At 32.6% G+C, this 12384-nt stretch overlaps 1 protein-coding gene across 2 annotated transcripts; it reads left to right on the plus strand.

Annotated features, from left to right (window-relative positions):
- The first annotated feature begins 7137 nt into the window (after positions 1 to 7137).
- LOC140831174 (uncharacterized) lies at positions 7138 to 11584 on the plus strand. 2 transcript variants are annotated; one of them, XM_073194975.1, is made up of 6 exons: positions 7138 to 7359; positions 7502 to 7600; positions 8591 to 8749; positions 9400 to 9660; positions 10602 to 11207; positions 11292 to 11584. In XM_073194975.1, the coding sequence occupies exons 2-6, from the start codon at positions 7514 to 7516 to the stop codon at positions 11379 to 11381; spliced, it is 1203 nt and encodes a 400-aa protein (XP_073051076.1). In that variant the 5' UTR covers positions 7138 to 7359; positions 7502 to 7513; the 3' UTR covers positions 11382 to 11584. The 2 variants fall into 2 exon arrangements, with proteins under 2 accessions (XP_073051076.1, XP_073051077.1); XM_073194976.1 differs by having other exon boundaries at positions 7154 to 7359; positions 8598 to 8749.
- The last annotated feature ends 800 nt before the right edge of the window (positions 11585 to 12384 follow it).

The following is a 12384-nucleotide window of genomic DNA, read 5'->3' on the forward strand; positions in this document are numbered from 1 at the left end:
AAAATAAAAATTAAGGGAGCAAAAACAAATATTAAAGAAATGTGAAAAAATATAATTAATTTTAGACCTCTACTCAATGAAATTAAAAAATGGAGGGGCTGTCACACCCACTCAGCCCCTCTTGAATCCGTCTCTGTTTACATGTTATATATGTGTATCAGAATAAAATTTAATAAGTACATTTTTAAGTTCAGAATTTATTACAAATTGTATGCAAAATATAACATTTATGTGTGCGATGGATTTTGCGATGTGAATTATGTTTCATTGTCTCTTGAGTTACTTTCATTCACAAGAAGCGACTTCTTTCTGTTATCTTTAATATAACTTCGACGAATTAATTAAGTGTGTCTAACATTAGCATTTTTCATTAATTAGTCATATATTTTATGAGTTATTATAATTTTTTGTTATCATGGGGATGATAAGCTAAGTAATCGGAGGTGTGATTTATGGACAATTACACAATTTATTTTGATTTACATAAATATTATTGATTATGATTTTATTAGGATAAAAAAATTAGATCATAATGTCACACCCTGAGCTCGGGCCCGCACCTGCGTGACTGCACAATGGGCCCCTATAGCAATTACTTCGTATTCGTCATCGCTTTACGAAAATGATTAACCCAAGTTGCTATAGAAGTCCATTGTAAGCCATTATAAACTCATTTTAAATATTTGATTTTTTCGATGTGGGACAAAGATATCACAATAAAATTTTCTTAACACATTTAGCTTTATTTCAATTTTAATAGTCACAAGAAATAAAAATAACAATTTTATATCATGTTTGCTTAGAATCCTTATTACATACTGTTGTGCTTAAAAATATTTCGGAAGCTCATAAGCAAAGCCAAACAGAGAAAGCCCAGTAAAAGAAAATTGCGGCCAATTACAGCAATTACCCAAGATGGAAGATCGTGGAGTGGTCGTGGAAAGGAGCCCAAACTGACGTGCAAAATGTGACAAAAGCATAAGGAGGAATCAGAAAACAACATCAACAAAGACATCCAACAAAAATCTATAGCAAATCTATGCAGAATTCTATTATTAATTGTTCGCTAATTTTCAATTTCCAAGCAGTTTATTTTCTCATTCCTTCAAACTTATTGTAGAATGTCGATCAAGTTCATAGCAACATATTATATTTAAAGTTGTTAATGGATTCTTTCTGTAATTTTGTCATACTTCTCATTTTGTTTTTGTGTTTTTGAGTCTTTTCGAAGGAGTTAGAACTTACGACCGAATCGAGACCTACAACGCTTGGTAAACGAAGTCAGATCATTCACATTTGGCACGAACAAGTGCCTGGCACGTCCCGCAATTTTCGAGTCAAACACATATCAAGTAATTTGTTTAGATGTGATAATTGTCTTTGTTATAAGAATAATCAAAATGTAATATTCATGTTGTTATACGGTTATCAGTTATAACTTTTGGTAAAATTACACTGTTTGATTCAACAATTTGTATCATGTACAAAGTTATGTGTTCGATTCTCATGGATTGCAAAGAGTATATCGAGATAATAATTGTTAGAATGTAATAATTCATCATGTTGAGAGAACAATCGAACTGTGATGTTCGGGCTATTATTCAATTTAAAAGATTAAAATTACACGATTAACAAAAACTATAACTTCTTATAAAACGAAAAATATTTAAACCATGATGAGTTTATTCAGGAGCCACAAGAGTACGTCAGTGGTCACAAAATATGATCATTTGGAAGGTGTGATAGTGTTTAGTCAGGCTTTTGATGCGATTAAATCGAAAATATTTGTTAAATATACATTTATTGTATTTTTAATATAAAAATAAAATAGTTTTTGGTTGCAAAACAAAACTGTGCGGTCAAAAATGTTAAAAAGTTGCTTCGATATATAAGTAGAAGGTAAATTGCTCATAAATTCCCAAATCCAAATTCAACTTTACCTAAACTTCATACACCTCAAAACCTTTCTTTAAACTCCCTAATACCTTAAAATGGACAAAAATACCATTTTCCTATTTGAAGTTTAATTGATCCTCGTGCTTTCGAAAATTGTATCAGAGCTTATAAAAAGCCCCGAGCCTCTATCGTGTGATCTGACACGAAGCACGACTCTCCGTAGGGGATAACCTAGGCTCTTCTACAGAGTTTGAGGTTAGTAAACTGATAGGTATCTTTGTGGGTGTCACCTCGTGATTGATCACATGATCCCTCATCTCCTTATCCAAAAGCCGGAGCTCTGAGTTGAGGCACTGTACACAAATGGTATCAGAGCGAAATTACAGCTGATCTATTTCAAACGCATTCCTACTGACAGTGCGGTGAAATAAAAGAATGAGAAAAGTTGATGTCTAGATTAATAATCTAGAAAAAGACAGTGCAGGAAAGGACCACTCAACCACTACATGGTCCATAGGCAAGCTGTAAAGGCTTATTAAGATTTGAAGTCCGAGTTTCAAATCCGAAGAAGCCTTCTATAAATAAAGAAGCAGAAGGAAGATGAAGGCAACGATCAACCTCTTCATTTTTCTTCAAAACATTTGTAATAATTTTCTTTCAAGTATATGTGTGTAGTGAGTTCAGCTACTATTAGTAGCTAAACAAGTTTCTCCTCCTCTACATGATGTTACTATGTATTAATAAATGTTTTTTGTTTAAATAAAGAGATCTTTGCTCTTAGCCCCTCTCATGTATTATTTTCAAAATTTTATCTTTTACTGTACACTCTAAGGTATGAAACGAATTAGAGTTGTGCCAAGTGCTGCTGAAGGAATCTGCGTCGGTAACCATCGGTTGCGATCGTGTGGTTGGACTGTGAGGATCAATTCGTAAAATACGGTGGATAAAATCCGGTGGCACTCCGGTCAAAAAAGTATAAGATTTAATTTATTTTACGGAAGCATGATGGACATTAATTTAAAAAAGAAAATCAATTACTAAAATAAAAGGATAAGGGTATGATTGGAAATTTTAAAATATCGGGAGTTAAAACAAAGAATTGAAGGGATATGGATTAAAGATAAAGTTGAGAAGAGATGTGAAGAGTTATTAAAAGTTTGCCTATTATTAAATAAATAAAGAGTGAAAAAGACTTGATGATCATTGATGGTCAGTACGAAAGAAGTGGAGAGAACAATAATTGTGCTGGCAGACTTTAATACTCTACTCGCAGGCCTCTTTACGGACTTGAACTCTATTGGTTGTTTCTATACTCGTCTAATTCTTGAGCGAGCTCCAAGTTAGATCAGGCCCTTGGCCATTTAAGTTCTTCAACATGTGGACACAGCACGATCACTTTCTTTCCACGGTCTCTAGTGTATGATCCACCATTGTTAGAGCTAGCTAGGTATGCACCGATTCATCCTTTGTTCGAAACTTAAATTATTGAAGCATGAACTTGAGAAATTGAAAGAGGCTCGTTTCTCGCACTTCTCTGTTCTAGCCACGGCAGCAAGCCTTTGTTAGAATCGGCCAAATGGGTTGCTTTAATCAAACATTAGCCGACTCGGTTTATCCTAGCAGTTATCTTGCCAACTTGAGACAATCTGTTTGGTCACTTTCGAATGTCGGGAATGCTTTCTTTCCCCAAAAAGCTAAGTGGCAATTGAATTTTTGAACGAGGATCGTTGTACTTGGTTTTTTTTCATGATCTTGCTAGAAGGAATGCTAAATGTAATTCTATTTCTTCTCTTATGCTTGATGATGGTTCGAATGTCATGGAATGTGGTTTTAATGCTTAAGGCTTGAACCCATCCATGGGTCACAAGGATAGATTAAGTAATTAGAAATTTATGTTTAAAAATTGAGAATTTTATATTAAAATTTGAATCAATTTGAGAATTAAACGTCCCGTCAATTAATAATTAAAGTACAAATAAAAAGTCATCGATTTAAGCTATAGAAAAATATGATAAAATTTATATAAGCTTAAATAATTATTTGGATAGTCTAGAGTCAACGAAAATAAAAAAAAGTCAAATCGTGAAATTTTACGTCTAGGGATAAAACGATAATTTTGTACTTATAAAATAGTAAACATCATGGCAGTACTCTGAATGTTGTTTTATATTTTAATATGATTATTTTAAATGTTTATGAATTTTATGACAGAACGATAACATTAAAAGATATGTTGCACGCTTTGTTTAAAAGAAAAATGATATTTATATGCATGGATTTTGTAAAGTGATGAGAATTTGAAATAGTGAAGGATGTGAAGTAATTGTACGAATATGATGATATGTTAATACGTAAGGCCAAAGCTCGGTTGATGGGTGAGAGTGTCGTTGTTGTCCCCGCAGTCTAGTACCGTGGTTACATGTAGATGGATCAATCGCCCCCAATACGAATGTCACAAGTAACGATCTGGATCTAACGAAAAAGGAATACGAATACGTATATAATGATATGAAAAATGTTTATGATGAATGTGAATATGTTTATGATGATATGAATATGTTTAAGTATGCATTATTATGAAAAATATTATTTTATGTAAAAGTATTTTCAATGTTGCATGTGATCTGTATACGTATTATTTGCTATCAAGAATATAGTGTGTTGAGTCTTTAAACTCACTATTTGTGATCGATGCAGGTGAGTATGATGTTGATACTAGTAGAGTTCTTGATGGTTGATCTGACTGGACTGAAGGTGCACATAACTTGATGACCAGCGTTTGCTCTTCTGCACTTATGTATATGATTCAGGATTTTAATATGTTGACTTTTATTATGCTTTGAGTGGTTTAGTTTTAGCAATATTGTTAAGTTAGAATTTGAAAACGATTGATGAGTTTTAAACAATTTCCTTTGGTTTTCAAATATATGTGGTTGTTTTATTTTTAAAATGGTGCAAGATATTTTAAAGTGTGTGTGTGTATATATATATAAATATATATATATATATAGATATTTTATATATATATATATATAGATATTTTACATATATATATATATGTATGTATATATATAATTCGGCCGAGAGTAATGAGTAAAGAAAAAAATAGTAATTTTTAAATAAAACGAGTAGTGGACGTTTCACAAAAAATTGAAAATAAATTTGAAATTCTTCTTTTTTTTTTCTCTTAATCCACCAGTCCTAGCAAATGGAAATGAACGAGGGGATTGGTTTAATTTGAAGTGTCGAAATCGGTACTATGAGATCAAAATTGATAACACACCAGAAAATAATAAAATAAATATTAGTTTATTTATATATAAAAAAGCGTGTAATATATACTTTGAAAGTGGCACCTGAAGTCGAAATTATCGGTATCATACATGGCCTACAATATTTGTGTTTAATACATGAAAGATGAAAACTCTATCTATGACATAGTGATGAGGATCATGAATGAACCGATCACACAACAAGCTGAGATGTATAAAAGATTTGATATGTACTACTCATATCAACAATGTTTATCTTCTTTTCGGGAGTTCACTACATAAAAATTCAGAAGTTCTTTGACTTGGAGAAATTATGGGATGACACCTCCTAAGAAGTTTTTCAAGTTGCTGTGAGTGGTTACATATACACGCTAGAAACGACCCGTGTTGGTACGTAGAGATAGTCATCGAATCTGAGATGTTTCAAGTGATATTAGAGTCTACCATCTCTTAGTACAATATAGTCAGGGACGAACCACGGGAAGCTAATGGGCATTAAAGATGACATTGGACCCAGGCTTGCATCAAACCTTCCTTGTCAGGCCCGGTCAAGCGGGTTTGGGACAGGTCTTGGGATTAATGATGATAGAACTATTCATGTCAACAATGTGCATATATTTTTCTAGAGGTTATAACACAAGAACTCCAAAGTTAAATAAATCTGACTTGAAAAATTATGATATTGGTGACCCCCCCTAAGAAGGTTATTATGATGCATGTAAGTGAATACATAAGAATGTGGGAAATGACCTGTGTTGGTACAACGAGAATAATCATCGAATCTGAGACATTTCATTTAATTTATGTCATTTTTGTATTCTTAATTTATTTGTTCTTTTATCTATGTAGTGGTCACAACCAATGTTTTCACAACATAACATGTGATCGAACAAATTTATCTTATGAAAATAGTTCAATCGGTCGGATCGAAAAATCATTATATAATATAAAATAATAATCTGATACAGTAAATAATTTTTTTAAATTTTTAAAAATCTTAAATATGTATATAAATAATTTTTTTTTATCAAAGTTTAAAATCAAACAACATATATATCATGAAATACAATTATATCTATATTTTTTTATACAAATAAATGAATCAAATTAAGTTCTAATACTACTAAAATAATATTTTTAACAAAATTCAAAATGTAAATAATAACACATATATATATAAATAAAAATAAAAGTTAGTATATAATAAGTAATATTTTTTAATAATAAATATAAAAAATAATTAAATTCTAACAAAATTTAAAAATTAAAAAAAATGATGAACCATTCATATCAGCTTTTTACCCATTCATCGGTCACGACCAGTTCATGACTTGTTTTGACAAGTTTAATCGTTAACATGATTTACAAATTACAAAGTAGGTTTATACTGGACCAGTGGTCGGTTATCGATGGATTTGGTTTCAAAAAGACTGGTCAAAATATTTTCTAACACGTTTATTGATATTTAATTGAATTAATTTGGCATCTCTATTAGAACTCCATTAAATATTTAATAGTATAGTTAGAATATGCCGAGTAAATAGCACTGCCATTAAAATGAATCGATAAATCATATTAATCTATGAGTAGGTCTTTTGTGAGACGGACACACGAATCTTTATCTGTGAGACGGGTCAACCCTACCGATATTCACAATAAAAATCAATACTCTTAGCATAAAAAGTAATATTTTTCATGGATGACCTAAATAAGATATCCATCTCACAAAATACGACTTATGAGACCATCTAACTCAAGTTTTTATCTTAATCCACGAATCAATGGCTATAAAATCATTTTGGACTAGCAGCACATTATGATCTAAACCTTTTTTTTTTTTTTTGGATATCTGAAAAATAAGATGTTCCTAAGCAATTGTCTCTCAAAAATAATATAAAACAAATAATCGATAAGTTTATTTTTCTTTAATTAATTTATATTTTTCCACAACTTTCAATTCTTCGTATCATATTTTATTGCATCATTATTTTCCCCAAAATTGGCGGGAAAGATCCACCCAGAGTGTTTTTGCACCAAATTATTCATGCCCCGTGGCTGTACGTGGTGGAGAACCCTTATTTAGTATCGTATCTCTCTTATTCAATACGAATTATTACTCTCCGTGTAGTTCATTGCTGGATTTGGAGAAAGTATCATCTCCGATTGTTTCTATCTTCCCGTACTCTAGCAGGTAGGGTTTCTTATCTGTTTATAAAATTCGGTATTTTGTTACATTTCCTTGACGAATAAATCAATTCTTTACTTTAAGGGTTTCAATCTCGATAAACATACAAATGATTTTTTTTTTGGTTTTTTAATTATTTCGTTGATAGGGTTTGCTGAAAATGGCTGACGTGTTTGAAAATGAAGCTGATAGCGAGCCCACGATTTCAATCGGAGATTACATCAAGGCCGTCGAAGAAGAAGAGCTGGTCAGTAAATTATGTGGTATCTTTGTCGTTTCTAGTTACAATTTATTTCGTTTTTTTCTAGGAAGATCTGATTTTGATAGAGTGGGGTTTATTTGTTATTGAGATGTTGGACTTGTCAAGGAAAAAAATAACAATAGGTTAGCTTTACTACAGAATTCGGATGTAGTTGAGGAAATGTCGCTGAAAGATATCCCGGAATTTAGATTTGATCTTGCGCGAAGATGTGAGGCTTGAATTTAATATTTATCATGTATTTTTCAATTAAGAGAATACAGATTTTCAATTTGATGGTGAAATAGGCAGTTATGGAGTGTTTATATCTGTATATTATATTGTAATAGGCTTTAGTAATTGATGTCATCCATAGTTTAACTGTATACAATGCAGCAGAGTGTAAAATCTGATGGCTGATGCCTGTGATTTCGGAAGGCCTGCATTTAATTCTAACTAAACTTTTTGGAGTTCTTGGTGTTATTCTGAAACTTCACAATTTTGTCTTGTTCATATATCCTGTTGATGGTGTCCACGTGTGTCTTCGTTTATGAGTCAGTGTGGCTGCTCATTGGTTGGTAAGGAATTATTGGTTACAAAATCAGCGCCAGTCAACCCAAATATGGGAATTTAAACCTTCACTCAACATGTCTTTACCTGAGAGCACATTCATTTATTGTTTCATATTTGATGCAAAACAAATGTTTGTTAGCTGTTAAAAAGACTTGCTTATCGTGTCAACTAATCATTTTAGAATGTTTTAGATGTCATTGATTTAAATAGATTAAAATTGAGCTACAATTGAGTAATGGATGAGTCTGCCTTTGGTTGGAAATTAATTTGGTTGATAACAGAATTGAATTAGAGAGTCAATAAATATTTGATTGCAATACTTTACCCCATTCTATTTTAATTCTTTCTTCCTTTTTCGCTTTCGAGGATTTTAATTGGTGCTCTAAGTATAGTTGATCCTTTCCTTTTGCATAAATATATTTAAAGGAAGCAGATTTGGTACTGGGAGGTGATGAGGGCAAGGAGTGCACCTACGGTAATGGATATATGAAGAGGCAAGCAATTTTCTCATGTTTGACCTGCACACCAGGTGGAAATGCTGGAGTGTGTACAGCCTGTAGCTTGTCTTGCCATGATGGCCATGAGGTATATCTCATATCATTTTACAAACTAGGCAGTATGGTAGACCAAAGTTTCAGTAGATGTTCTTTAGGCACCTTTTCATTATTGTGACTAGAGATTAGATTTGCAATAGTTGTTTCAAAAAAATAGAATTTACTGTTGATTATGCTTATGAATGTTCCGTATAAGTATTAAATTGTTACTTCATCACGCTACCTACGCCTTTACATGGAATGATTTCAGTGGATATCTGTTTATGTTCTTCTTTCAATTCCCTCAAAGAGAAAAGGTTGTTCTATAACTCTACTACTCTACAATTTATATTCATTCTACGTGCTGTTGAAAACAATCTCCATAACTCCCCTGCCTCAGATCAAAATTGGCAGGGATGTTCGGAGTTTGTTAATCTGATATTTATAAAACGTTAACTAAAAAATGACTACACATACAAGTGCGCTGTCCATTGAACCTTGCATACAGAGAATGTTCATGATATCCTGACCCAAATGTAAGTGTAAGAATGATTGGCTATTGTGCTTCCAAAGAGGATGCGGCTACTAAATGCATTATTCTCTACTTTTTCGAATTTCATTTGTTAGCTTGATGTTGGGCATCTGTTTCTTGTTTTATTATGCTAAAAGATGTTAAATTACTCTTCTTACTGTTTGAAAAAGATCGTGGAACTGTGGACAAAAAGGAATTTTAGGTGTGATTGTGGAAATTCAAAATTTGGTGAGTTCTTCTGCAAGCTTTTAGCTAACAAAGAGGTGGAAAATTTAGAGAACATGTACAATCATAACTTCAGAGGCACTTACTGCACATGTGATCTGCCCTACCCTGATCCAAATGCTGAAGAACAAGTGGAGATGATTCAATGCTGTATCTGCGAGGATTGGTTTCATGAGGAGCATATCAGTCTTCAGGATATTGATAAGGTTTGCAGCTTTTTTTATGACTATCTTTTCTCAGAGGCGTAATGGATGCTTGCGCTAACGTGCTGAAGTTGTTAATAAGTTTCCATATCCCTCTTATCATTAAGATTTGGATGCATATATGGTTTTTAATGCAAATGCTGATGATGAAATTTGAAAGCTTGAGATTTGTGAAAGTGTTATCGATGTGATTGTCACATAAAAGCAACAAATTCTTGTATGATACACATAACAAAATGAATTACGCTATCATGAGTGTCCTTCCCTTTTCGTTAGGTGTGAAACGATCTTTGTAGATAAATATATTGGGGAATCATGATTACTGAATTAATCAAATATTGCTAAACTTGGGTGGAATTTGAAAATTTGAATTGTTGCTGATGTCATCAGGCGAGTAATCTCTTTTTCACTATTCGTTCCCTCCTGCATTTTTTTTAGTTCCTACTTACTAGGTATACCTTGTCACAACGCACTTCGGAATTGGTATGAAATCTTCACCAGTTCCTTTTTCTTTTCACTACCTTACATAAGTTATTTTTCAAAATATTAAATATCGAAATGTTCATGAAACTGGCAAGAGGAAGCAGTGGAGACCCTTTCCTTCATGAAAAAAGTTCTTTGCTAGGACGCAAGGCATGTAAAGATGTGAATTGAACTTGGATTCGAAGTTCAAAGACAAGCAATTGTCTCTTCAAAGTTTTGTTTCCATCATGCAAAAGTCCTCTGTGTCATTCTGAAGAAAGCTTAAAATTGCACCGGGAATCACTAGTATGTCATGGGGAAGTATATCTTGACTGAAGCTTTTTGATCAAGGTTGACAATGGAATTTGATTCGCTAGGTTCAATTCAGAGGGTTTAACTATGTAACACAAAAGTTTCTAATTTTTATTGTAATATTGTGCTCTAGAACCATAGGGTGTAACAACATCCTTTTGTTTTCACAGATCCCAAAAGATGAAGAAGGTGAGCCTCAATACGAGGATTTCATCTGCCAGGGATGTGCTGTTGTTTGCTCTTTTTTGACGTACTATCCCCAAACTTTTTCATCACCAGATCCTTCAAAATCTTTGAAGGAAAAGGCAGTTCTGGAAACCGCTCCTGCTGTCATGACATCCGAGGCGCTTGATAATGGAAGTTCTTCTGTTGGCTATGCCATAAATAATGTTAATTCTGATACTGCACCTACGGAAGCTAATGCAGCAGATGCAGTTAATGGTCAACATTCGAAATGTATTCTTGAAATAGACCTGGTTGAAACTTCGCCATCACTTGACAGAAACAAGGCTATGTTTCTCTCCAAAGGCTGGAGAGACATCATCTGCAAATGTAAAAAATGTGCAGACTTCTATGCCAAGAAGGGAGTTGGTTACTTGCTCGACAAAGAGGACTCAATTGCTGAGTACGAGAGCATGGCAAAACAGAAACGGGATGAAAATTTACAGAAACAGGAGGGTGTAGAAATGAAATTTCTCAATAATCTTGGTCATGTGGAGAAAATGGAGATATTAAGTGGTATAGCTGACATGAAGAATGAGCTTCGAACCTTCCTGGTATGTCTGCTACTAAATATATCTGAAAATAATGGAATTCATGTTTAAAAAAGGAAAAAAAAACGTCTGACACTTTGTTTGCAGGAATCCTCCGACCCCTCGAAGACTGTTACAACTGAAGATATCCAGCAGGTTTTCGAAAATCTTGCCAAGAAGAGAAAACGCATGCCGTAAGTCCTTGGAATCTAACTGCTGCTGCATATTTATCCATACGTTGGTGCATGTACTCTTCAATCTCGAAAAATCTGGAATGCCTAGTTTTTGGCTCTCCCTATATGAAGAATCGATGATCTTTATGTTTTGTTCTTGTGAACCGTGGATCTCATGTAACTACTAATAACTTTTTGGCCTCGTATTATCTATACTCGGTGCTTTTATGTCTTGTATGCATTTCGGGGAACCTAACCTTCATAGTTGCAGGGAGAAGTCCCGGCTCATGTTTGGTTAATGGGTCATGGAATGTGGAGGGTGTCATAAAATGTGTCCAATTATATATATATTTTAAAAGTTTTTGCTACTTGCTTATGTTAGTTAATTAACAAGCGTCTCCTGCTCTAGAATCAAGGAATTTGGTTAAATTATGAATCATTTGTGTTTATTTTTAAATGGATATTACGTGTTCCATATTTTTTTTAAATAAGAGATGCTTATTAATCTGTTTTAAATATGTTTTAAGAATTTATATTACAAAAAAAAGTGAAGACTTATTTTTAGATTCTCTCTCAAGCCAGAGTCAGCTACAGATGAATAAAAATCACGTAAATAAGGACAAATTGAGTTTAAAAATAATTATTTTATAAGGGATAAATTGTCTTTGAATCTGTAAATCCAAACTCGAGTTTGGGATATATATATGTACTTTTTAATGCAAAAAAAAAAAAAGTTTCTGTATTTTCTAGGTAGGTTTATATGTTTGTTTATGAAAGAAAATCGATATAAAAAATTAAAAATATATTAATAATAAATGATATTTGATTATTAACTATTTCAGATACGATAATTTTATATTAAAGCACTTGTTCATAAATTATCATAAACAACTTAGTCATAATTATGGACGTGAAATATGATTTTTAGTTATATATTTAAACAGTTACCACATGTTTTGGCTTAACAAGTAGCAACTGAATTGATTCAAGTAAATAAATTATTATTTGGGAACCAAAATAATTAACGA

Source organism: Primulina eburnea, chromosome 4 (genome assembly GCF_022965805.1).
Source record: "Primulina eburnea isolate SZY01 chromosome 4, ASM2296580v1, whole genome shotgun sequence".
Taxonomy (NCBI): Eukaryota; Viridiplantae; Streptophyta; class Magnoliopsida; order Lamiales; family Gesneriaceae; genus Primulina; species Primulina eburnea.